Below are 27,455 nucleotides of genomic sequence, written 5' to 3'. Positions count from 1 at the left end.
ACACACACACACACACACACACACACACACAAAGTTAAAATATTTCTAACCTTATCAGATCTGTCACTGTGAAGTTGTCGCTCAGTGGCTGTGATGCTGCACTTCTAATTGTTTATGAGTTTAGACCCCAAGCTGCTGCTTCTTGGCCCCTGAGCAAGCACTTCACCTGCTCGGGTGTATAAATGAGACGAGCCTAATGGCATTGAAATGTAAACATCAAAACACTTTTTTTTTTCCTTCAATCAATTTTATTGCAAAGTCACTTCCTCTAAAAGATTCTCTTATGATCAGTTTTCAAAATGAAAGCTTTGTTCAGCAAATGTTCCAAACACTGAGGAAATGCTGCTTGCGTAAGGATTCCAAGATCTCCAGGAGGATGAGGTATATTTAGCCTTCAGCTACTAACTAGAAAAAGAACAACTTTGGAATCCAGCATTATATCCAGAAGGTTGGAGGTCCCAGTAAACACCGCTGGATCAGTGTTGGGGACATGAACACTTCAGCCCACCGCCCAAGCACTTTCCTCCAAACTCAGCATCAAAACAGGACCACTAAGAAGCCACCATGAAACCAAACATCACAATGAACAGTTACAGAGTGCAGTGGCTGCTAGAGGGTGTGGGGGCTAATGTAAACAACAAAAACAGTTCAAGAGCTCTGTGTAGCTCTGCATAGCTCTGTGTAGCTCTGTGTAGCTCTGTGTAGCTCTGTGTAGCTCTGCATAGCTCTGTGTAGCTCTGTGTAGCTCTGCATAGCCCTGCGTAGCTCTGCGTAGCCCAGTGTAGCCCTGTGTAGCCCTGTGTAGCTCTGTGTAGCCCAGTGTAGCCCTGTGTAGCCCTGTGTAGCTCTGTGTAGCTCTGTGTAGCCCTGTGTAGCCCTGTGTAGCCCTGTGTAGCTCTGTGTAGCTCCGTGTAGCCCCGTGTAGCTCCGCGTAGCTCCGCGTAGCCCTGCATTGCTCTGCGTAGCTCTGCGTAGCCCTGCGTCGCTCTGCGTAGCCCTGCGTAGCTCTGCGTAGCCCTGCGTAGCCCTGTGTAGCCCTGGGTAGCTCTGCGTAGCTCTGCGTAGCTCTGCGTAGCTCTGGGTAGCCCTGTGTAGCTCTGCGTAGCTCTGCGTAGCCCTGCGTAGCTCTGCGTAGCCCAGTGTAGCCCTGCGTAGCCCTGTGTAGCTCTGTGTAGCCCCGTGTAGCTCCGTGTAGCCCCGTGTAGCTCCGTGTAGCTCTGCGCAGCCCTGTGTAGCTCCGCGTAGCCCTGCGTAGCCCTGCGTAGCCCCGCGTAGCCCTGCGTAGCCCCGCGTAGCTCTGCGTAGCCCCGCGTAGCCCCGCGTAGCTCCGCGTAGCCCCGCGTAGCTCCGTGTAGCCCTGCGTAGCCCTGTATAGCTCTGCGTAGCTCTGCGCAGCCCTGTGTAGCCCTGTGTAGCTCTGTGTAGCCCTGCATAGCTCTGTGTAGCTCTGTGCAGCCCTGCATAGCTCTGCGTAGCTCTGCGTAGCCCTGTATAGCTCTGCGCAGCCCTGTGTAGCTCTGTGTAGCTCTGTGTAGCCCTGCATAGCTCTATGTAGCTCTGCATAGCCCTGTGTAGCTCTGTGTAGCTCTGTGTAGCACTGTTTAGGGACTGCTCCAATCTATTAAAAATGTAGATCTTGGGAGAAACATCATCTTTCAGACGGACAATGAGGTGAAAGCAAAGGTAAAAATCCAGCTGAACTTCACTGGGACACTGTCTAGAAACTGGGGGAGTGGTGGCTCCAGCGGTTGAGGCGCTGGGTTGCTGATCGGAAGGTCTGGGGTTCAAACCCCGGTATCGCCAAGCTTCCACTCTTGGGCCCTTGAGCAAGGCCCTTAACCCTCTATGCTCCTATCAAGGTCCGTGACGTCGGAATGACATGGGGCCGCCTTCCTGTGGGCTCACCATCTGCAGGAGGGACCGTAAGGGACGGTGCTGTGAGGATTGGGCAGCAGTCGAAGGTGGGGGCCTGCTTAGACTGCTGCCCCCGCGACCTGAATTACAGATAAGCGGGAGAAAATGAATGAATGAATGAACTGTCTAGGAAAATGACTAAACACACTGAAATGACAGCAATCAGCAAACAGGTGAAGCGTGTGCCTGTCGTGTCGCAAAACTTCAGTACGTGCACAAAAGAGATAAAGGAACTACGCAATCAGTCCACAGAACTGAAGAAATGCATCTTACCTCTAGCCTGAAACTACCCCCCCCCCCCCCCCACACACACACACACACACACACACATCTGACCAGACCTAAAACACACTGTCTGACTGTGTCAGGGGAGATGGCTGTAGCTGGTAGATGGCTGTAGTAGTTTTTCCATTAGATAACAGTGTAATATATCAGTCCAGACTTTTAATGAGGGTGACTCTGGTTTTAACCTTGTGTTTTAATCACTGTGATTCTTTTTATACTGGTTTAAGTTTCTTTATGTTCCAGCCAGCAAATCAAATGTTAAAACTCAATTCATATTTAAATTCAAGAACAGTTTCCCAATTTCTTCCTTTTCATTACAGGTTTGGTATCTGACACTCACATGACCCTCAGAAGAACATTTCCCTCTGTCTTTTCTGTGATGGTGTAAAAAAAACCCTCTTAATCTTCTAATCCACATGGCTGAGCTTGTAGATCTTCATTGTGCTTTAGACATTTCCCTGAATTGGTCTCTAACATGGGATGTGTTTTCAGACACAGAAGAAATCCAATCCAAAAAGAACTTTCCTACTAACGACCTAAAAACACCTTCATTACTCCTGTCATCAGAACATTTTCTTCTACTGGTTTAATATTCATTTTAATATGATGTCTGTTTTGATTGTGTCTTAAAATGATCCATCCTTTTTCCTTAAAATGATCCAAAATGTTGGATTTTTGTAACCCTGGATAAAAAAGGTGTAAGGTTGGAAATTCCCTGTTTAGCCCCGAACCTTTTTTGCTAAATTTTATTAAATGGTTTATTTGATCAAATATTATCAGCAAACAAAGCAGACGATGTGCTTTAATCCTTTGGACAATATAAATTCAACGTTAAATCAGTTTGATTTTATTGTATAGTGATTCAACAATGTACAAAACTTTAAAGCAACTTATCTGTTTATCACTAATAAGTGTGCGAGTGGTGACTGTGGTGAGGAAACACACCCTGATGCTATGAGAATATCGTGAGAGTATAAAGGAATCCATCTTCATCTCGCTGAGGTTATTAACTGCTCACTGATGGATGGAAAAGTGTTCATGGCAGCTGTAATCCTTCACAAGTTACCATTTCTCTGTTTTATATTGTATTATTTTGCTTAGGTGCTTCTACACCACTGAAAAACCGTAATAGACACAAAGTTTATCTGAAATCAAAAAAGAATCAGATCGGAATCTTCTCCTTATGTAAAGCGTTGGCCCTCATGTTCCCTTCCTCCTGAATATTTCGGTAAAAATATAAAAATTGAGCTTTTGTGGGGCCGAATAAACAATGAAGACATGAACACTCAGCAGTGGCGGTGTTCATTTATAAATGTGGTGTTCAGGTGATGGACTGTGGTGAAACCCACACTGCAGGTTATTATGGAATGTCTTCCTGCAAGAACCACATTTTTTTAATCATGATAACAATCACGAGCCCATTCCTCCTGTCCCATATATGAAGTCGCATGAACACATGAGAACGGCATGTCAGCGAATCCGAAACGCAGTCATATGACAGTGAAGTACAAGGAAGTTAAATAAAAATAACCAGCAGTCACAGGATCTCAAGACTCAAGTTAAAAAGTTTAAATGACCTGAAACCCCAAAGCAACCCCCCCCCCCAAACACAAACACACACACACACACACACACACACACACTATAGATAAAAGAGCATTCTGCCCAAAACACCCACATGGAGCAGGTGGCGAGAGGAGATTAGCATTAGCAACACTGAACAGCTCAACCATTTGTTTTTATAAACACATTCAGTGTAAATTAAAATCTTGTTTTGCGAGATGTCACGGCTCTCGGGCGCGACGTAAACGGATCCATTACATGTACCAAGTCATTTTGGCCTTTATAAAACACTCACACTTGATTAGAAACCTTTACATCATCGTGGACGTTGGTACCAGACAGGATAGTCTGAATGGTATTTTAGAAACTCCTGAGAACGTCACACACAACAGACCAAAACAAACACCAAACAAAAAGCATTCGAGCATGCGAGCGAGTGAAGCCTGTAGTCTTTACAATCATAGTGAACAGAAAAACATCTCGGAAAAGAGCCTGTGTGTGCGGAAAGTCTTCAGGATGAAACGCCTTGCTAATGAAAGGGAGCAGAGAAGAATGAGAAGACTGATCTGAGCGACCAGGAAGTTGATAGTAACTCCTGGTGTGGTTTGCTGCTCCTGTAGCTCATCCACCTCATGGGTTGGAGATGCTTTTCTCATCCACCTCATGGGTTGGAGATGCTTTTCTCATCCACCTCATGGGTTGGAGATGCTTTTCTCATCCACCTCATGGGTTGGAGATGCTTTTCTCATCCACCTCATGGGTTGGAGATGCTTTTCTGATGAATACATTTGTAAAAGGTGATTATTTTTCCTGGCAGCTCAAACAGGTCTGGTGCTTTCTTTTATGACTTATATAAATAACAGGGCATTTCCAAACCACAGAACTATCAGTCACACCATGATTATTGTTTTTCACACCAGTCTAAATAAACTCAGTTCAGAGAGACTGGTGTGTGTGAGGTGTGAGGCGTGTGTGAGATCACACCTTTCCCCATCGTGATGTTGGGTTTAAAAGTTTATGGTCTGTATCTGATTGGTTAATTAGATAACTGTGGGAATGTTCAGGTGCCCCTAATAAAGTGAAGCTTGTGAATAAAGTGTTTGTACATGATGAAGTGATTCTAATGTGTAATTATACACAACTCAAAAACTCTACTTCACAGGAAAACATCTAATGTGGCTGTTTGTTTGAGGTAAATTATGGTGGATGATCCCTCTGAAACTGAGAGGGAAAAAAACCTCTCTTTGCAAAAATCACAGCTCTTTCGGGTTTGTGAATCAGAATATTTGCGAACTGAAAACTCAGTGACTGATGATACGAGTGATGAGTTTTTGTTTTGTAGAAACTCACATTCCAGTGTTCGGAATGTCTTCCTGCTGCAACCACATTTTTCTTTCTTCGTTCCAGGCCAGAATCAATCATCAGATGAACGACACATGAATTCCTCAATAACTTTTTTTCCTGTAAGTAACAATGGCAACTTCTGTGAACAAAGGCAGAGTTTTACAAATTAAAATACCAACGGCCAATGATTATCTCTTACAAAAACACCCTCATCAACACGAAGGAAACACCTGAGGCGCAGGGATGTGGTGCGGTGCATGTCAGCTCTACGTAATAGTGCAGTTTGTGGGGAAAATCCTCTTATTAAGCACACAAACATTACAGAAAAGTCACAATAAGAGAAACACATGATGACGTCGATTCCAGACAGACAGATTTTTTCAATAGATACAGGGACATAAAGTTCCAACTAACATCTCAAATATTTGCCTTTACGTGACTCTTAACATCTGATGTTCTTATGAATAAGAACAAGTTTGACAACCTGCCAATCAAGAAATAAGTCCTGCCTATTCAGAAAAATAGCATCGTGCAAACAAAAGGGTGAAACAGTCAGAAATTACAAACATTTTCCTTTAGAGCGCTTCAGTTAACCACAATCCCTTAACCTCTAAACCTAACCTTAATCCCTAACCCTCAACACTAATCCCTAACCCTAAACCCCAACACTAATCCCTAACCCTAAACCCCAACACTAATCCCTAACCCTAAACCCCAACACTAATCCCTAACCCTAAACCCCAACACTTACCCCTAACCCTAAACCCCAACACTAATCCCTAAACACTAACACTAATCCCTAACCCTAAACCCCAACACTAATCCCTAACCCTAAACCCCAACACTAATCCCTAACCCTAAACCCCAACACTAACCCTAAACCCCAACACTAATCCCTAACCCTAAACCCCAACACTAATCCCTAACCCTAAACCCCAACACTAATCCCTAACCCTAAACCCCAACACTAACCCCTAACCCTAAACCCCAACACTAACCCCTAACCCTAAACCCTAACACTAATCCCTAAACCTAAACCCCAACACTAATCCCTAAACACTAACACTAATCCCTAACCCTAAACCCCAACACTAATCCCTAACCCTAAACCCCAACACTAATCCCTAACCCTAAACCTCAACACTAATCCCTAACCCTAAACCCCAACACTAACCCCTAACCCTAAACCCTAACACTAATCCCTAAACCTAAACCCCAACACTAACCCCTAACCAGTTTCTGATCCCAGCACTGGATCCCTTACAATAAGTCTTGCCTACAAATCTATCAGTTAACCTGCGCTGCAACAAAATAACCATCTAAATATAAGAAATAAATGTATGCTTTATGAAGAACCAGACTAGAAACAGGTGGAATGATCTGCAGTGCAGTGAGATCATTACACTTGGTAAGATTTCTCAAAATAAAAAAACATTTCTAGGCTTAAAAAAAGAAAATCATAAAATATGCATTAAAACACTTACTCCAAGCTGTCGATTTATTCTAATGAACTTTAAATGTCTCTGGTGGTAATGAAGCTCATTTTGCAAGTAAAATAACCAACTTCAGGCTTTAATAGCTAATAAAAAAAAAGTCTTAAAACAATCATAATAATCTTACACAATCTGCTCAATATTATTTTTTATCAAAACAAGATCAGTGAGATCTTTATGGCTAGAAATAAGATTATAACCACTGATCCTAATCTTCAGGTGTAAAGCTTAAACAAATAAACCTCTGCAAAAACAAATGCTAAAGTGTCAGTTCCATGCATCCCACAAAACCCTGAAAACCCTAACCCCTAACCTCTAAACCTGCACCTTACCCCTAACCCTAACTCTAACCCTAAACCTGCACCTTACCCCTAACCCCTAACTCTAACCCTAACCCTAAACCTGCACCTTACCCCTAACCCCCAACTCTAACCCCTAACCTCTAAACCTGCACCTTACCCCTAACCCCTAACTCTAACTCTAACCCTAAACCTGCACCTTACCCCTAACCCCTAACTCTAACCCTAACCCTAAACCTGCACCTTACCCCTAACTCTAACCCCTAACCTCTAAACCTGCACCTAACCCCTAACCCTAACCCTAACCCTAAACCTGCACCTTACCCCTAACCCCTAACTCTAACCCTAACCCTAAACCTGCACCTTACCCCTAACCCCTAACTCTTACCCCTAACCTCTAAACCTGCACCTTACCCCTAACCCCTAACTCTAACCCCTAACCCTAAACCTGCACCTTACCCCTAACCCCTAACTCTAACCCTAACCCTAAACCTGCACCTTACCCCTAACCCCTAACTCTAACCCTAACCCTAAACCTGCACCTTACCCCTAACACCTAACTCTAACCCTAACCCTAAACCTGCACCTTACCCCTAACCCCTAACTCTAACCCTAACCCTAAACCTGCACCTTACCCCTAACCCCTAACTCTAACCCTAAACCTGCACCTTACCCCTAACCCCTAACCCTAACCCTAACCCTAAACCTGCACCTTACCCCTAACCCCTAACCCTAACCCTAACCCTAAACCTGCACCTTACCCCTAACTCTAACCCTAACCCTAACCCTAAACCTGCACCTTACCCCTAACCCCTAACCCTAACCCTAAACCTGCACCTTACCCCTAACCCTAACCCTAACCCTAACCCTAAACCTGCACCTTACCCCTAACCCCTAACTCTAACCCTAACCCTAAACCTGCACCTTACCCCTAACCCCTAACTCTAACCCCTAACCTCTAAACCTGCACCTTACCCCTAACCCCTAACTCTAACCCTAACCCTAAACCTGCACCTTACCCCTAACCCCTAACTCTAACCCCTAACCTCTAAACCTGCACCTTACCCCTAACCCCTAACTCTAACCCTAACCCTAAACCTGCACCTTACCCCTAACCCTAACCCTAACCCTTAACCTGCACCTTACCCCTAACCCCTAACTCTAACCCCTAACCTCTAAACCTGCACCTTACCCCTAACCCCTAACTCTAACCCTAACCCTAAACCTGCACCTTACCCCTAACCCCTAACTCTAACCCTAACCCTAAACCTGCACCTTACCCCTAACCCCTAACCCTAACCCTAAACGTGCACCTTACCCCTAACCCCTAACTCTAACCCTAACCCTAAACCTGCACCTTACCCCTAACCCCTAACTCTAACCCTAACCCTAACCCTAAACCTGCACCTTACCCCTAACCCCTAACTCTAACCCTAAACCTGCACCTTACCCCTAACCCTAACCCTAACCCTAACCCTAAACCTGCACCTTACCCCTAACCCCTAACTCTAACCCTAACCCTAAACCTGCACCTTACCCCTAACCCCTAACTCTAACCCTAACCCTAACCCTAAACCTGCACCTTACCCCTAACCCCTAACTCTAACCCTAAACCTGCACCTTACCCCTAACCCTAACCCTAACCCTAACCCTAAACCTGCACCTTACCCCTAACCCCTAACTCTAACCCTAACCCTAAACCTGCACCTTACCCCTAACCCCTAACTCTAACCCTAACCCTAAACCTGCACCTTACCCCTAACCCCTAACCCTAACCCTAACCCTAAACCTGCACCTTACCCCTAACCCCTAACTCTAACCCTAACCCTAAACCTGCACCTTACCCCTAACCCCTAACTCTAACCCTAACCCTAACCCTAACCCTAAACCTGCACCTTACCCCTAACCCCTAACCCTAACCCTAACCCTAAACCTGCACCTTACCCCTAACCCCTAACTCTAACCCTAACCCTAAACCTGCACCTTACCCCTAACCCCTAACTCTAACCCCTAACCTCTAAACCTGCACCTTACCCCTAACCCCTAACTCTAACCCTAACCCTAAACCTGCACCTTACCCCTAACCCCTAACTCTAACCCTAACCCTAACCCTAAACCTGCACCTTACCCCTAACCCCTAACTCTAACCCCTAACCTCTAAACCTGCACCTTACCCCTAACCCCTAACTCTAACCCTTACCCTAAACCTGCACCTTACCCCTAACCCCTAACTCTAACCCTAACCCTAAACCTGCACCTTACCCCTAACCCCTAACCCCTAACTCTAACCCTAACCCTAACTCTAGTCCTAACTCTAATCCCTAACCTCTAAACCTGCACTGAGTAGAAAATGAAGGCGTATTTACTAAAAGAAAACTACTTACAGACTACAGTGTGCACAAGGTCAGTTTCACATGGAAAACACAGAAACACACACACACACACACACACACACACACACACACACACACACACACACACACACACGTGTTCTGGAAAACTTTCATCTGCCACCATGAGGAGAAGAAACTAAAAGCCATGATCACGCAGAAGCCTGCAGTCTTTAAAAGAAACAGATTCATGAGAAACAGTGAAACACAAACAGACGGAGGGGAATTGTGGAAAGTAGACTTTTAATTAACACATTATCATTACTGCATGTCCTCTGATTTCAACTTTACATGAAGGCAGTATGGAGAATCGTGTACAGTTTTATAATCATATCTAAATCATTTCAAGTGAAGAAAACCTGCAACTTACTTTTAACCAATCAGAACGTATGAAAATCAGAGCTTTGATCAAAAATAAAAACAGGCATGATGTCATGTTCCGCCAATTCATTAACCATGGCTTCATATATGTGCGCACACACACACACACACACACACACACACACACACACACACACACACACACACACACACACACACACGCACACACAATTATCATTTCACATCTTCATATGACATCAGGAGGTTTCTAGATGAAGCGGAGAGTCAGCGCGCTGATCAGCACCACTAATACTGAAATGCAGAAAGATTTACACTTGAGCATTTCTACAATAAAAACACGACATCAGTGTAAACGTGTGTAAAGTGTGTTTACCGCTGGTCCAGAGGCTGATGACGTGGCGGTTGCTGTTGTTCAGGGCGGTGGCGTTGGAGATGTCTACTTTAATCTCCAGTTGTGTGTCTGGGTCTCCCAGAGTGCTTCCTGTGGAATTAGAGTCAATTATTATAAACTCCTAATTCATTCTGTCCATTCTTCTCCAAGATCTTCCCACAGAGCTGGAGACACACAGGTACAGGACTTTAGTCTTTGGATGCAGGAGTATGAAGTTTTCTGTTCCCTTGAACTTAAAAACCCAAACCTGTTCCAGCATCACAATGCCCCAGTGCACAAAGCCAGCACCATGAAGATCTTCTTTACATGGGTTGGAGTGGAAGATCTCCTGCTCTACACTTTTAAACACCTCCATCACTTCCTGACTTTAATAACACAATTGTGTCTGAATGAATCTCCACAAAATTTTGTGAAACATCTTCCCAGAAGAGTGGAGCTCATCATAACAGGAAATGTGGACTACATGTGGAACATGATGTGTAAGTAGCACATACTAAACTTATGGTCAGGTGTCCACAAAACAAATCGGGCCATAAAGTGTGTGTAAATGAGAAGGAGTTTAATTATGAGGTTGTGGAATAAAGAAGGTGGAACTGTTAAAGCTCACCCGTGGTGGTTCCGTTCATGAGGATGACAGTGAAGACAGAGTCGGCTTTGATGTTGATGTTGGAGAAACTGGAGCTGGTGTTGAAGATGCACTGGATGAGACTCGTGTTTTCTGACACTACGCCTTGGTTGCTGTAAACAGTGTCCTGAGGAAGAAACAAACTCGTGTGTGCATTCACGTCTTTCAGTGCTGATTTTGTGTACAAGAGCGAGTGTTGTGTCTTACCACATTCACAGGTACCAAACGTTTGCCCACTTTTGTAGTCGGAAGAAAGAAGTACTCGTTGTTGTTAAAACTGTTGTTGTTAGCGCAGACAAACACAATATTGGATCCCTGGGAGAAAAAAAGAGACCTGCACATTCAGCCACTCAGATTTCTTACGTTTTAAATCGAGAATTTGAGCATTGTTTCTTCTTTACCTGCTGAGTGAGTCCCAGTGCCACAAATCCAACCGTCGTGCCGCTCAGCTCAAACAAGAAGTTCTGGCTGGTGGCTTGAATGGAGGTGAAAAAGCAGCTGGAGCTCACTGAAGGGTCGCAATTCGGTCCAGTCGCGATGCACAGCTTACTGACGCCACAGCCGGTACGACTGATGTTCAACTGAAGATTCATGGAAAGAAAACAAAAACAACGGTAAGACACAGCACGTCGAACAGTTTATTCAGAAGACATCAGTGATGCTTATGAACTCCATTACCGTCGCTGCTGCTGGAACGTTGCTCGTGGCATTTGCCAGGTTCAGGAATTTGGAGGTTTGAAACACTGTAGTTGCATTTCCCAGAGTGGTTCCTGTAGGAATGGGACAGAAAACATGTCATTTGTGGTGCAATAAAAAGCTTCTTATACCCTGTTTTTGACCCTATTGTTCTTCTGCCTTTTCCTTTTTTATTCTTCTGGCTTTGGTGTCCATGGCAATCTGTAGAACTGTTTCTAAAAGTTGTTAAAAAGTTAAAAAGTTGTGAACTTTGGCACATTGGTTCTAATCGATAATTCTTTAAAGTTGTTTAAAGTTGGCCAAGTGCCGCCAACACAACACACTAGCGCCACCGTCAGGTCAAAATTTGGGCTGATTTGAAAACGCATCCATGAACACATTTGAACTGTGCATCCAGATTTAGATTAGAATTTTGGTCACATCTTCATAAAAGTCTGATTATTTTGAATATTCCAAACATTTTGTCCATAGTGGGCCAATGATTCTATAAAACAAAGCTGCTAAACAGGAAGTCAGGCTGTATCTCAACAATGAAACTTGGTAGGTATCTTCAAGCTAATGGCCAGAAGCTAAGCAACAAATTCCCCACCAGCGCCACCTCCTGGTAGCACAATAGCATGAGAAGAACACTTAAATGTAACTGCTATTATTGGCTCACTTTTTAATTATGTCAAATCTTCACCAGATTTGACTCACATCTTAAGACAGTTTTGAAGAAAAAGTTATGAAAGAAATGTTCATTTTCCAAACAGTTCTTCTGTAACTTGATGACAAATGCAAAAAAAACAAACCCAGAATGTGAGGGTGTGTCTGAGCAAAGCATCTACTCATCATAACAAAATGTAATGACTTGATAAGAATCTTCAGGACCACACCCTGAATGAACCCAAAACGTTTCATGACTGCGCCACCTTTTGGTCAATAACTGTAACAACTTTTATCTTTTCCCCTCATATCATTTGGAAAATGTGGGTTAATTTACAGTTCTTTTTTACTCGATTTGCCTAAATGCTAAAGTTAAAACACATCAGAATCTGGATTTCTAATGTAGTTTCTGTCCACCAGTATATCACAAACTGCCACACTATCATTAGACTGACCTGGACAAAAAATCAACAGATTAGAAAGAATTTCAGACACTCCAAATGGGTCGTCGTAATGGGGAAGTGATGCTATATCTCCACAGCAACTTTATGCAACTTTATGCACCAATACAAACTACAGCAGAAATCTTCCGGACCAGGGCCTGAGGCTATGCAACAAAAGTTCTTGTAATAGCATGTTAAAAACGCTTCCATCTAAGTGCCTGCGTGATACCTAATTTATAAGAATCACTAGGAAGCAGGTAAACACCCACCGTTTGTGGTTCCATTGAAGATGGAGACATTGTAAGGAAGTTGACCTGCAGCAGATAGGAGGGTGGAATTGAAGGTGATGTTGAAGGTACACTGGATAAGGTTTCCTGTGATTGAACCCTGAACACTAGTTACATTTGTGGTCTATGAAAAGGGACAGATGGAGAGACAGGGATTCTTTTAGAGTTCGAGATCTCTATCAGTATTTGATTAAACATTGAAAAAATATATGAACATGGATGAAAGTGTGTGGAGCCTCTTATGGAATTGTTCTAAAAATGTTTGTGTCACTCCGACAACTATATATATATATATTGGAGTCATACCACAACATTAGGAGTCAGCACTAGCCCGGACTGGTTAGCTGTTTCGAAGAAGAAATTGCTGTTATTGTTGCCACAGATGAACACCACAGGTCCCTAAAAAAACAAGGAAGTGATGATCTGAGCAAGAAAGCAAATTCCATAAATTCTCCAGGTTCATAATTACTTCATTTAATTACTTCATACATTCATTCATTACTTCAGCAGAAAATGTCTGAGATTTAATAAACCCAGTAGAGAAAAGAAAGAAAGGAATAAAACCCTTTTTAACATAGAAACAAAGAAACATCTAACATAGAAATAATGCTTCACTTTTATACCTGTTATCATGCTGCCAGTTCAAATTAATACAACATTTAGCATCAAAGACCACCGCAAAGTGGTGCTGTGCCGAAACTTTTAAGCACCTTTAGGACATGGGGTGAGGGCAGTTGTGTAACAATAATCTACTGTGTTTGTAAAGATACCCAAAATAACCAACAAACTGGATGCTGTTTAATTACGACTCCCCAATCGAAAGATGATATTATACAAATTCTACATTTTTGTACATCATGACTGCTCATTTACCATCAGAACACCACAGAGTTTGCTGCCAATACTCCAAATCATAGTGGAGACAAAGTGGAGACATAGTGGAGACAAAGTGGAGACATGACGTTCACACCGAATGGACAAATGGTTCCAAAAAAAATCCACATTAAAAAGAAAAAAAAAGCCTTTTTTTGTTTCTTGAGCCCAGAATTTTCCTGATACACAATAACAAAACAACAAAACAACAAAATGACAAAAAGTCTGTGTTCAAAAGTTATTGTCCATTTTCTTCTCAATGGACAATAACTTTTGAACACAGACTTTTTGTCATTTTGTTGTTTTGTTGTTTTGTTGTTTTGTTTAGAATTTTCTTTTCTTCTTGTGGTGTCATTACCAGTGATGGACAGTAATGAAGGAACTGGAATGTGTTACTGTTCTTCATCTATCTGATTTCTACTGTAACTTCACTACATTTCAAAATCAAATCTCTTCCTTTTTACTCAAATACACGGCTTGTGTACAGAATGCTCTTCTTCTTCACATCTTCAGGTTTGTTATCCATCTTGAAGTTCAATCCTGAGCCATCTCACTGCTCAGGGTTCACACTGGAGAGCTATATGCTGATCGTGTGTTGATGGAGATCAGGTGGTGATAGTTTGAGTTGAATATATTGAGGGTTCGTGATCTCTGAACAACATTTAGCTTTGCGTTGATCTTCTGCTCTGTCAGTGCAGCCAAAACAGTTGTGAGGAACATTTCTTTAGTTTTTAAACAGAGGGAAGTTCTGGATTGTTAGAGTTTCAATAAGAATGCTATAAATAATAACAGAAAACAGGAGGCAGTTGAGGGAATTGTTGCCTATAGTAAATTTACCGTACACGAGAAGAGGAAATACATATTCTTCCACATTCCAGACAATTAGGTGTAACAACATAATGTGTGTGTGTGTGTGTGTGTGTGTGTGTGTGTGTGTGTGTGTGTGTGTGTGTGTGTGTGTGTGTGTGTGTGTGAATTATAATTTGAATATTGTGGGATTCGATCAGGTGGGAGTGATTACATTAGAATAGTGCTACATGTCCATTCAATTTCACCCGAATGTGAAAGACCAGTCAACCAATCCGTTCTCAAGAGACCAACAATTCCTACAGTATTTGTCCATGTGGTGTCCTGAGGGTTCTCCAGGTTTCTTCCTACTCTCTAATACAAGTGAAGGTAATGGTGATACTAAATTGGCCCTAAATGACTCCTGTCTTCTCAGTTGAGTTCCATCCCAGAACTTCCCTCATCATTCTGATCCAATAACACGTCAAACCGCGCAAACACACCGCTTACTTCATTTCTGTCCATCACTGGCAACGACATCAATATATTTTTTTGCTTGATTTTCTAATATTACATTCATTTGGAAGAACTTTGAAAGAACTGGTGATTCTGATGTTTATTCTGTTCAGTAATCGCGATATTATATTGATATATATCAGATTTCTGTCTGAAAAAAAAAGTGTGTTGAGAATCGGGATCATGACTTTGGTTCCTGTTCATACACCATCATATAACCGTTATAGTGGTAATGTATTTTTGAACATCTCACATTCCACATCTAGTCCAAATGTCCTGTTATAATGAGCTCCACTCTTCTGGGAAGATGTTCCACTTGATTTAGAGGAGATTCACAAAGCACATGAGCATTGTCATGCTGGAACAGGTTTCGGGTCTCCACGTTGAAGTGAAGAGAAAAGTTTATGCTTCTGCATCCAGAAATGTCCTGCAAATTTGTCTTGTTCCCCAAGCACCATTTAGAGCTTATTGAAGCAACGGTGAAAGATGTTGCTCTCGATTTTGTAGCATGAGGCAGAAAACACACCTACATACCTGAGAATGAAACAATTCAGATCACGAAAAATCTTTCAAAAAGCATCCAGAGAATGTCACAAATGTTCCACATCGTGTTGTTTTAAAAAACAACAGTTTCTATGATTTTTATACCTTAAAAATAAAAAATGAGTAAAACATCCAAATAACTCAAATGAGTCTCAGTGTAGATGAACTGATTGTGTTCTCCATTTTTTTATGCTCTACACAAGAAAGATTAGGAGGATTTCCAGAAATAAACACAGGCCACATGTCTATCAGCAGGATATCTGAGGTGGTTTTTACACACCTGAAATGAAACCCTTATTTTACATAACATGTAAAGGATATAAACACCTGAGGCAGGTGAATGCAGTGTCTCTTGGGGTTTTTTGCTGTAAATTAAATACATGAACATTGTTGTTTACTCCCTCGATTTTCTTTCAAAAGCAAAACTACGCAATAAATGATGGCCACGCCGTCTAGCGTAGTTTGAGAAGGACGAGGAGATATAAATGTCCAACCTGCTGTTTTTACTGAAGAAACACCTTCACACATTAAAGTGCAATAAAATAAACCCCTCGGATTCTTTTTGTTTTGAATGATTTTATACACTCAGTAAAAGATGTGATTTAAAGTGTAGTTCAGTACAAACCGTTAAACAAAACATCCTTCAGTAAAAGTCAAATTACAGAAAAGTGTGTACCGCCTCTGCCCCGGATACTGAAGATCACACACTTAAGGGTCACAGTGGTGTTTGAAAGCTGAAAACATGATCCACACAGACGGATCTCTGGTGATCCAGCAGTGAGCTTTTATTTACAGTGTGTCTGTTGGTTGATTGGAGATCGGAGCTTTAATGATTATATAATAAACATCACAGGTTCTTTAAGTAATAATGCAAACAGAGAGAAATCAGAGGTTTAGAGAGAAACCAGTAACAGCAGCAGAAACTAAAGAGTGATGAGAAATCACTTAGATGACTGAAGCTTCATCTGTGTTGGGTTTTTCACTTTCTATTATAACCGCACACAAATCAGGACTTTACACCTGAAGTGTTTCAAAAAACTCCATTTATAAAACATTCGCATTCGTTTTTTTATCTTATGCCTTTAAAGTGGGTTTTTTTTGTGTACTTGTGTTTAATTGACAGATTTCTCAGGTGGCCTATTAAATGCTACTGAGATGAGAAGAAGGAGATACTGAAATCATTCTTAAACTCCAGAAAGAGAGACTGGACGCCTTGCAGAACAACTTACATGAGCACAAATACCCACTGACGTGGTGCTGACCTACATAGTCTTTGAGATCTGCAGATATCTCGTCCATCGTGCATTACACCTGCATCATTCCATTATAAAAAAAAAGAGATGCGATAAAGTCAGGAAGGGGGTAATGTGATCGAGAAAGAAGATTAGATTCCATGATTTAGCACAATTTTTCTGGACTTCAACAGAGAGAGATAGAGAGAGAGAGAGAGAGAGAGAGAGAGAGAGAGAGAGAGAGAGAGAGAGAGAGAGAGAGAGAGAGAGAATGGCTACATCGAGACAGAGAACATCCTGAAGATCATAATAATGCTCCAGGGGAAGCCAGGTGAGAAGGGTGTATCTCCTCAGGTTCCTCTGCTTATCTGCCAGAAACGACAGACCACAAAGAAGACGAGTAAACATTCAAGGAGCCACTGGACTTCTCCAAATCCCCATTTACTACTGCCCCCCTGAGCTCCACCAATCACCAGTTCACTTCACCTCCACCTTCAGCAAATAAACACACGCATCCTGAGTACACACTCTGTGTACACAATCATTAATGGTTTCTATGAGCAGTGTGTTGTGTCTCTTCTCTCAGTGTTCCATCACACATTTACTTTGTACAGTGGGGAATATTTGCATGATGGAACTCACGTTTCCTGTTAGTGTAGGAATGCGTTTCTGACAAACTCGATCTATCTCTTCATTATCTCTATTAAATACATTCCATGAAGCCGACATTCATCACATCTGTCTGAATCATGCTCTTCAAAAAAAAACTCGGACTTCCTGTTAACAGAATCTGATTATGAAATCAAAGAGAAAGTACATGAACCACGGTAAATGTGCAGACCAACACACAAACACACAAACACACAAACACACACACACACACACACACACACGCACGCACACACATACCAAGGTCATGAAAATTCCAGATAAAAACTCAATATCTATGAATCAGAACACGTCACGTATCGTTTTGGATCAGAACAGATGTACAGTCTGACAGTCAGAAACATAGTGACATGGAAACATGGAATTCTGAGACTCTGCTCTAAACAATGTTCAAATAACGCAAACATCCTTCACTTCAATTCACTTTTATTGTTGAGTGATTTTAATAAAGAACACTGTCTCAAAGCAGCTTTACAGACATGAAATAATGTATACATTTATTCCTTATGACTGTACGTTTATCCCACTGGTGACTGTGGTAAGGAAGATGACATGAAGTCCAGTCACTATCACAGGTTATTACATGCAAACTGCTGATATTCATTTCAGTCCAGATCCATCCTCAAAGTTCTGAAGTCACTCAGTTACTTCATGGATCTTGAGGTTGTTCACAGAGTCTCTGATTGAAGAGAACTTCATCCAGAGGCAGGACGTCGGGACGGACCAGGCAGATTCTGCAGATGCTGTCGGCTCTTTCCTGTGCTTCATATTTAGCAGTTTGAGACGACACGGTGGAAAATACGTCCAAACATGAAGTCAAATTACAAATAAACAGAAATCAAATAAAAATATTTTTATTAATTATTATTGCTGTTGTTTTTGTTGTTGTTATTGTTAACTTTTGTTGTGTTGTTATTGTTGTTCTTTTTATTATTATTGCTGTTGTTTTCTTGTTATTGTTATTGTTGTTGCTGTTATTAATGTTATTTTTATTGTTTTTCTTCTTGTTGTTGCTGTTATTAATGTTATTATTGTTATTGTTGCTGTTATTACTCCTTCAGTAATGTATGTATTGAACACCAGGGGGCGCTGTATGACAGACATGAAGTCATTTGTGTGTGTACATGAACATTTTCAGTGCTGGATGAATCCACAGGTCGGGTTCAGGCACGAACACGTTCATTCCAGCCGAATATTGTTTTCACTCTGGCTGAAGAAACTCCAGCATACGTTCAGAGAGTGAAGGTTGGTGGTTTATCTGATGATGTCGTTCTGTCTCTCCATAAAAGAAGTGTTAGTTCATTCCCAAGGTCTAAAAGAACAAGACCCTGTTTCACACCTACACAACTCATTCCAACTTCCTGCAAAAGTTCAGAAACCACAAACTTCACACTAATAAATACATTTGAATCTTTTAACTGAAGATGAAGAGATGTTTCGATGTGTTGATGAACATGGCGAGTCGTGAGGTCAGATTCCTCCAGGTTTCTCGAATGCATTGAGGCACGTGTTGATGATCTACCGACATGTGAAATGCGAGTAGAAATTGAATTATCTGCTGCACAAAAAGAGAAACTTGGTGGGTGTCACTTCTTGGTGGAGGATTTGAAGATGTTGGAACATCAGCAAGCAAGTGGAGTTCTAAATGATTGTGGTGGCGGAAAATGTGCAGAAGAATACAACTAAATAAAATAATACGAGCATAGAAACTGGTATTTTCTAAATCTAATAATAATCGTGAATCCACGTGTTGTTGTTTGATCAGTTTTCTCTCTTGAGGGTTTGAATTTAGTGGTAATGTGTTATGTGTTAGCCGGAGCTCCTTTAAGAAGGTAGTGGATGGAGGTAAGTCATGTGACCGGAGCTCCTTTAAGAAGGTAGTGGATGGAGGTAAGACGTGTGACCGGAGCTCCTTTAAGAAGGTAGTGGATGGAGGTCAGTCGTGTGACCGGAGCTCCTTTAAGAAGGTAGTGGATGGAGGTAAGACATGTGACCGGAGCTCCTTTAAGAAGGTAGTGGATGGAGGTAAGTCATGTGACCGGAGCTCCTTTAAGAAGGTAGTGGATGGAGGTCAGTCATGTGACCGGAGCTCCTTTAAGAAGGTAGTGGATGGAGGGAAGACATGTGACCGGAGCTCCTTTAAGAAGGTAGTGGATGGAGGTAAGTCATGTGACCGGAGCTCCTTTAAGAAGGTAGTGGATGGAGGTCAGTCATGTGACCGGAGCTCCTTTAAGAAGGTAGTGGATGGAGGGAAGACATGTGACCGGAGCTCCTTTAAGAAGGTAGTGGATGGAGGTAAGTCATGTGACCGGAGCTCCTTTAAGAAGGTAGTGGATGGAGGTCAGTCATGTGACCGGAGCTCCTTTAAGAAGGTAGTGGATGGAGGGAAGACATGTGACCGGAGCTCCTTTAAGAAGGTAGTGGATGGAGGTAAGTCATGTGACCGGAGCTCCTTTAAGAAGGTAGTGGATGGAGGGAAGACATGTGACCGGAGCTCCTTTAAGAAGGTAGTGGATGGAGGTAAGACGTGTGACCGGAGCTCCTTTAAGAAGGTAGTGGATGGAGGTAAGTCATGTGACCGGAGCTCCTTTAAGAAGGTAGTGGATGGAGGTAAGTCATGTGACCGGAGCTCCTTTAAGAAGGTAGTGGATGGAGGGAAGACATGTGACCGGAGCTCCTTTAAGAAGGTAGTGGATGGAGGTAAGACATGTGAGCGAGGCATCATGACCTGCATCAAGAGTGAGTCATAGACACATGTGGAGGAGAAAATCCAGCCATTTTCCAAAATAAAACATCGTTCAGAATCAGATCATAAATAAAACAGAAATAATGTAAGTTATTTATTCTTTCTGTGCGGCCCCCCGGTACCAACTGATCCACAGACCGGTGCCGGTCTATGGGGACCAATGGTGTAGAAGATCTTGGCACTAGAGAAAGCAAGGTGGAAAAAGAGGAAGCTGTGTTGAGGAGCTTCAGAGGGTGGAGATCACACCAGTAATGGAGGAGGTGGAGTTAAAGTGTGCAAGGCAGGCATGAACTAGGTTTGTTTATCTTTCTGTTACCAGTGGTGAAGATGCAGGAGGTGGATGAGAAGGTGGAGATGAACATGTACAAGGTGGAGGTGAAAGTGGAGGTGGAGAAGTTAGAGATGAAGGAGAAGGTGGAGAAGGTCACAGAGAAGGATATGGATAAGGACATAGAGGAACGGAAGTTGTATCATTTGGAGATTTGAAGAAGAGAACATATGGTTTGTTTGAAAGCTTAAGGTTCTGTGTGTGCTTCAGCTTTCTGTGAAAGAGAAGATAAAATGGAGGTGGAGGTTAAGGTGTTAGAGGAGGTTGAGATGCCAGAGTTAAAGGAACAGGAGGTTGTGGAGGTGTGGTGAGTCGAGGCGGAGGTAGAAATGGAGGGCATGGGGTTAGAGATGGAGGTGACGGAGCAGGAGGAGTTTTGTGAACACTTCAGCTCCTCTCGGATGATATTGAGCTCCACCAGTCCTTCGTGCAGCTGCTCCACCACCTCACGGATCTTTCTGGCTAATTCCGACTTGGCTCCCTTCCTGAGTTCGTGAGAATCCTTCGCCACAAAATAAAGGTCCATGGCAACAAAGAGGCCTGTGAGGATTCCCGTCGCCATGGCAGCAACCTGCACCGCTCTGGCTGCCGTCCTACCCGTTACCATGGTGGCCTCGGTGAACCTGGTGATTTCATTGGCGCTGATGAGAACCGCTTTCCCCGCCATGACGCCGTCCTCATAGATATTACTGGTCCCACAGAGGTCGCCATCGTACACCTTTAGCTTTTTCACCTTGGGATTAGTCAAAGTTCACGTAGTTAAAAGGATAGGGGTGCCAATACATTTCTAACTCACGCAGACGTCTGGTACTCACCTTGGGGCCGTGGAACTCTCGCAGGTTCTCGACACCAAGTTTGATGAATCTCGTGCATTTGTCGATGTCGGCCATCTTGCTCTGGAAGTCTTTCACGATGCGCTCGACCTTCCTGCGGTCCAACGTGCCGTGAATGCTGTTGGAGATCCCGGCCGAGGCCGATGCTAAACCGCCTGCCGCGGCCACGCCCAGGCCCACCGCCGTGACGATCAGGGACGTTCCCATGGTTACAGGTGCTAGGGCGAGGCCCGCTATAGTGGCCACGCCCCCGACGGCACTGGTGGAGCCGCCCGTGATCTGGACCACTTTGCTCCTCTTGTTGAAGCGATCCAGACCGTCGGCGATGAGGTTCAGGTCGATGATGTGCTGCCAGAGAGTCTCTGCTCTCTCGGAAAACAGCTGATGAAACACCCGAATGCCTCGCTGCACCTTCTCGGCTGTTAGCGCAAACGCCCTGAGGAGAAGAAAACCACTGCAGGACTTACAGACGTGTCTCCAAGTAGCGCTATAAAATACTAAACTTACTTTGCCTCTTCTTTCTCGGTCATATCTTCATCTTTGGACATCGGCTCCCACTCTGAAGGACACGAGGAGCAGATGTTATCTCACTCTCTTGGCTACAATGCGTACATATGCTGCGAACACACTCACGTTTAACCGAGCTCCACCACTCCATCAGGCTGTCCAGGTCCTGCAGCACAACACACACCATTACATCTACATTCACAGAATCCTACACATTACACACATATTCCTACATCTCTAGATACCTCCTCGTCCTGGCAATGAACTCGAGCCAGATGAAACTCGTTCAGCTGCTCCACCAGGGTTTTCTTCTTTAAGGAAACAAAAATATTTAGATATATAAATTAATAAATTATAAATAAATCATGTCAGATCTGATGTGGAAAAACTCATTTTATTGAGAAAACAAAGCCGTGCAGTGACCTGGTGCCAAGCAGCTGTTCAGGAGAACACAGAGCTCAGTGTCTCCTCACCAATAACATCTTCATCTCCAGATGTGTCCTGGAGTCGTGCAGAGTTTATACTCAAACAAACTGATATTTGGAGATATCAATAATCCCCTCTAACCTGACAAAAGCTCCACCACCACCACCATGCTTCACCATGGGTCTGATTTTCTTCTGGAAGCTTCTTTTAAGAATGTAAAATAGTTTTATAAGCCTGTAACGTGGTTTCTGGAGGGACGTCTCGTTCTTGGTGCCTTGTTTCACCATGTTTGATTCTCATGTATATGTTAGTAAGACGAGCTCAGTCTTGGAGTGAAAGATGAGACAGTACACGGTGAGACGCAGAATATGAAGAAAACATGAGGAAACAAAGAAGTACACAGAAGTCAGATTCTGTTACTGAAACGTTTAGATTGGACATGGAGAAGAATCCAGGATCAATTCGGCAGTGAAGTAAATTCTCTCCTCTCGTGTGTGAAGGTAGTAAACTTTTCCCTTTCTGATTACCTCGAGTACGGCTGTGCCATGTTCTCCACCTTCTCCACCTTCTCCACATTCTCCACTCCTCTTCTCAATTAGTTTACTCTGAAATAAAGAAATAACTTCAACACCATTGGGATGAATGTGAGCGCTGACTGCACAACAGACCTTCTCACCTACATCACCTACATCACCACCTGACTTTACTAACACACATGTAGCTGAATGAATCTCTGCAAAATCAAGTAGAACATCGTCTCAGGAGATCTGGAGGTTCTTATAACAGCACATGGAATGGAATGTTTAAAAAGGACATAGGGATTGTATGGTTAGGTGTCCACAAACTTTTGGGCATGTAGTGTTGCTTTAATATGAACAAAGACCAGCTGAAGCTCCTACCATTGCTGTGATGTTGGGCATGAAGGGGTTCTTCTTCTTCTTTACCTTCTTTTTCTTTGTCTTTAAGGGGAAAAACATTATTTCATGATGAGGGCGATGATGATGATGGTGGTGATGGTGGTAATAATGATGATGAGATGATGATGATAATGATGATGGTGGTGATGGTGGTAATGGTGATTATGATGATGATGATGATGGTGGTGATGTTGGTGAAGATGATGATGGTGGTGATGATGAGGACGATGATGGTGGTGATGATGATGATGATGATGGTGGTGGTAAAAGTGATGATGATAATGATGATGATGATGATGGTGGTGATGATGTGGACGATGATGGTGGTGATGGTGGTGGTAATAGTGATGATGATGATGATGACGGTGGTGGTGATGAGGACGATGATGGTGGTGATGATAGTGATGATGATGATGATGATGATGATGGTAATAGTGATTATGATGATAGTGGTACTGATGGCGATGATGATGATGTTGATGATGATGATGATGGTGGTAATAGTGATGGTGGTGGTGATGACGATGCTGATAATGATGGTGGTAATAGTGATGATGATGATGGTGGTGATGGTGATGATGGTGATAATGATGATGGTGATGATGGTAATAGTGATTATGATGATAGTGGTACTGATGGCGATGATGATGATGATGATGGTGGTGCTGATGGCGATGATAATGATGGTGCTGATGGCGATGATGATGGTGGTAATAGTGATGATGGTGGTAATGGTGATGATGTTACCAGTGCTTTCTCTTTCTGGACCACAGCACCATCTTGGCTCACACACTCGGCGCTCACTACCTGTTGAGTGTGTGTAAAAATAACAATTGTGACTAATATTGTGTTACATGATGAAGATGTAAAACTGTATATACACACACACACACACACAAACCCACACACACACACACACACACACACACACAGAGATCATTTCATCACTGCATCAGTATTTCAGATCAGTGTAGATTCATCTATCAATCTGTTCATCACTTTATGAATAGAAAGAAATAAGAGTCATTACTGTGGTCATTACCTGGTCTTCCTCTTTACTCTTCATCTTCTCTTCCTGCTCCTCATCCTCCTTCTTTATGGCATCCTCACTGGAGTCCTATCACAACACACACACACATAAATAATGCTCCCATCACCTCCCAGAAGAATCGTGATGATGTTGCTTTTCTCCACCTTCAGGCACACAATCCTCTACAAGAACATTCCTCAAGCAGGAGAGGAACATGACCTGAACTGTAATACAGAAGGTCCACTGGACAAACTTTCCTTACTGCGCACACAGTGAAACATCTGACACTAAATCACCTTTTTATGTTCATCTTCACTGTGGTGGATCTCGAGGATTCATTCTGCACTATGCACCTATCTCTGGGTGCTATACTACCTAAGGATCACTAGATGGAGGCAGAGAGCGCTCCTGATCTGTCTGGAAGGAGTTCAGGTGTGAATAGTGGATTGTGATTGGCTGGAAGGAGTTCAGGTGTGAATCGTGGATTGTGATTGGCTGGAAGGAGTTCAGGTGTGAATAGTGGACTGTGATTGGCTGGAAGGAGTTCAGGTGTGAATAGTGGACTGTGATTGGCTGGAAGGAGTTCAGGTGTGAATAGTGGACTGTGATTGGATGGACGCAGATCAAGTGTGAATAGTGGATTGTGATTGGTTGGACGGAGATCAGGTGTGAATAGTGGATTGTGATTGGTTGGACGGAGATCAGGTGTGAATAGTGGATTGTGATTGGTTGGACGGAGATCAGGTGTGAATAGTGGATTGTGATTGGTTGGACGGAGATCAGGTGTGAATAGTGGATTGTGATTGGTTGGACGGAGATCAGGTGTGAGTACAGAGAGTTGAACACGCAGGTAGTTTGGTTTGAGAGTTAAATCTAAATGAATACGCTGTTTATAAACACGTGTAACCATAGTAACATCCAGTTCCAGTTCCATCCACAGCGATTGTACACACATTATCTAATGACCTCACTGAGCTCCATGGAGGAGTTTTGCGTGTGGGGAAACTTCTATGGTGAATACGGTGATTTTCATAAAAAGCACATGATGAATTTGATGAACTGGAAAGAAAACGTTCAAATGAGAAATAGAATGAAAAACATCTCCAAACATCCACGACGTTACACTTCGCTTCACCGCTGCTTTCGGTCGGTTTTAAACTGAATTCTCTCACTTTCACTTCCACTCGTTACTTCTGCTTCTGAACAGTGAAACGTTCCGAGTGTGTTTTTGCTGCTCTGCTGCTGGACAGATGTTTCTCCTACATTCTGTGAGCGTGGGAAAGATTTGAGAGCATCAGGAGACCCTACGTTTATAAGATTTGTCACCATTTTTCAAACAACAGCACATTATAACTAATTTGGATATAATATAGAAGATGTTCCAAAAACCACAGCTGTGAGGCCCAGACTCAAATGGAGAGATGAAGAGTACGAGATAAATCCCTGCTCTACCTGGTGATGATCCGTGTGGGTCGGGTCGCCTCGCGGGCAGTGCATGATGGTGTTTCTGAGCTCCTGATGAACAGAAAAGCTGATGAACATCACAAACATCAGCGTCTCCGTGTTTCATAGTTTTACTGGAACACACACTACTGTACCTCCTCACTGGGTCTGGGAGGAACAGCAGGAGCTTCATCTGCTCCGGCTTTCATCTCTCTGAGGTCAGAGCTTACAGCAAGCTTAAAACACACACACACACACCACAACACAGAGGGGGACACGTGAATGTTATTTAGAGAAAGGAAAGAAGAGGAAAAGTAATAATAATAATAATAATAATAATAATAATAATAATGGACTTTTCTTGTCCACATGTAGAAATAATTTGAAAGGAGAAACATGTTGGACAATAGTTTTTGTTACTTCTTACAGAGATTTTCTCACTGCGGCTGTGTGACTCTCCATTAAATAATAAATAAATATAAAGCAGAATAATGAATTATGATTATAATCATCAGACTGAGCAGAAGATTAATTGCTATATGCTTCTTTTAAACATAAATCCCCATGTACATTTATTTATCTCTACATTTATAGCATTTGGGAGACGCCCCTCATCCAGAGCCACTTACACCTGAGCAGGTGAGGGTTAAAAGAGAGTGTGTGTGTGTGTGTGTGTGTGTGTGCGTGTGTGCGTGCGTGTGTGCGTGTGTGCGTGCGCGTGTGCGCGTGTGCGTGTGTGTGCAAAATAAAATCAGGACATTTAGCTCCTGAAAGGACCGTTATTGTTGTTGACCACGCCCCCGAAACAGCGCCGACACCCCTCTTGACCACGCCCATGACGTCAATGTCATTGAAAGGACGGTTGTGGGCGGAGCCACAGCATTATATTTGTAATAAACAAAGTTTCGTTTTTTTCAAACCAATATTATAGACTGTAACTACTGATAGCATTCAGATCATTTCTACACCAGATGTCAACAAAACCGAATTCATTTCAGCCTATCTCTGATTCCACACAGCTGAATAGACTGTAGATAACTCGGTGTTCCTCTCGGTGTTCCTCTCGGTGTTCCTCTCGGTGTTCCTCTCGGTGTTCCTCTCGGTGTTCCTCTCGTCTCTTAGTCCTGAAACCGTTTCTCCACACTGACAGTGAGAAGTTCCCTACAGAATAGAAATGAGCGACTCACCATGCTGGAGCGCGAGCTCCTCCTTATCACCCCAACTTCAGGAGGAAGGTGAGGAGACCAGATATAGTCCAGATTCCGACTCCTGGTGTTTGCCCTGAAGGTGTTCACTTCCAACAGCTTCCACTTGCTCTTTACAACCAGAAATAAACACCGAGAAGATCCGTCTGTTCATGTCCTAAACACCGCGGCTGTGATGTGGAAGGCCAAAGAGGCCACAAATCATTCCATAGCGCTCTCTCTCTCTCTCTCTCTCTCTCTCTCTCTCTCTCTTTCTCTCACACTCACTTAGTATCTCTCTATCTATCTCTCTAGTTCTCCATCCAAATTTTATTTGATATTATTTAATTTAATTTTTTATTCCGTTCACTTTTTTTTTTTTATACACATGCACAACCAACAACAAAAGATTAAAATCATATTCTTCAAAACTCTGTGTGTGTGTGTGTGTGTGTGTGTGTGTGTGTGTGTGTGTGTGTGTGTGTGTGTGTGTAATATTTAATAATTCTGTATTTGTACTGATTAAACAGCTCTTTACTCTTCTTTCATCTCTTCTTCATCTCATACCCAATTATTTCTGCTGTACTCATACTCACCCTAATATTAATATCTTTTCAATATTTTTGCACGTGGGTGTTAAAACTCAATTTGATGTCCATCCATAATCCTAGAAATCGTATTAATTTTACTTATTTTAGTTCGTAA

General features: G+C 42.8%; 2 protein-coding genes and 1 long non-coding RNA gene across 12 annotated transcripts; all 3 read right to left on the bottom strand.

Annotated features, from left to right (window-relative positions):
• Positions 1-3,482: 3,482 nt before the first annotated feature.
• Positions 3,483-5,261, bottom strand: LOC310726706. Its single transcript, XR_014533815.1, has 2 exons — positions 4,516-5,261; positions 3,483-4,391 (listed from the first exon to the last, which is right to left on the bottom strand). It is a non-coding gene; the product is annotated as an uncharacterized lncRNA (long non-coding RNA).
• Positions 5,262-9,514: 4,253 nt separating this feature from the next.
• Positions 9,515-18,104, bottom strand: LOC310726622 (uncharacterized protein; the record flags this gene model as incomplete). The annotated part of the gene is made up of 9 exons (XM_083542368.1): positions 9,515-9,921; positions 10,004-10,111; positions 10,629-10,773; positions 10,854-10,961; positions 11,048-11,227; positions 11,325-11,416; positions 12,700-12,841; positions 13,024-13,116; positions 17,985-18,104. 9 exons carry the CDS (start codon positions 18,102-18,104, stop codon positions 9,878-9,880), a joined length of 1,032 nt encoding a protein of 343 aa, XP_083398494.1. The 3' UTR covers positions 9,515-9,877.
• apol1 (apolipoprotein L, 1) lies at positions 17,936-27,012 on the bottom strand. 10 transcript variants are annotated; one of them, XR_014533812.1, is made up of 14 exons: positions 26,754-27,012; positions 25,722-25,802; positions 25,576-25,638; positions 24,136-24,210; positions 23,841-23,900; positions 23,076-23,135; positions 22,704-22,781; positions 21,996-22,061; positions 21,877-21,916; positions 21,751-21,802; positions 21,226-21,679; positions 20,295-21,143; positions 19,877-20,207; positions 17,936-19,203 (listed from the first exon to the last, which is right to left on the bottom strand). XR_014533812.1 is itself a non-coding variant. In XM_083542468.1 (12 exons), the coding sequence occupies exons 1-12, from the start codon at positions 26,754-26,756 to the stop codon at positions 20,598-20,600; spliced, it is 1,578 nt and encodes a 525-aa protein (XP_083398594.1). In that variant the 5' UTR covers positions 26,757-27,012; the 3' UTR covers positions 20,240-20,597. The 10 variants fall into 10 exon arrangements, 7 of the variants coding, with proteins under 7 accessions (XP_083398594.1, XP_083398595.1, XP_083398590.1 ...); XR_014533813.1 differs by lacking the exon at positions 26,754-27,012 and adding an exon at positions 26,584-26,734; XR_014533814.1 differs by lacking the exon at positions 26,754-27,012 and having other exon boundaries at positions 25,722-26,034.
• Positions 27,013-27,455: the final 443 nt, after the last annotated feature.

This window comes from Silurus aristotelis (assembly GCF_946808225.1).
Source record: "Silurus aristotelis genome assembly, chromosome: 5".
Taxonomy (NCBI): domain Eukaryota; kingdom Metazoa; phylum Chordata; class Actinopteri; order Siluriformes; family Siluridae; genus Silurus; species Silurus aristotelis.
Note: the sequence above shows the minus strand (reverse complement) of the source record. Positions and strands in the feature narration are given on the sequence as shown.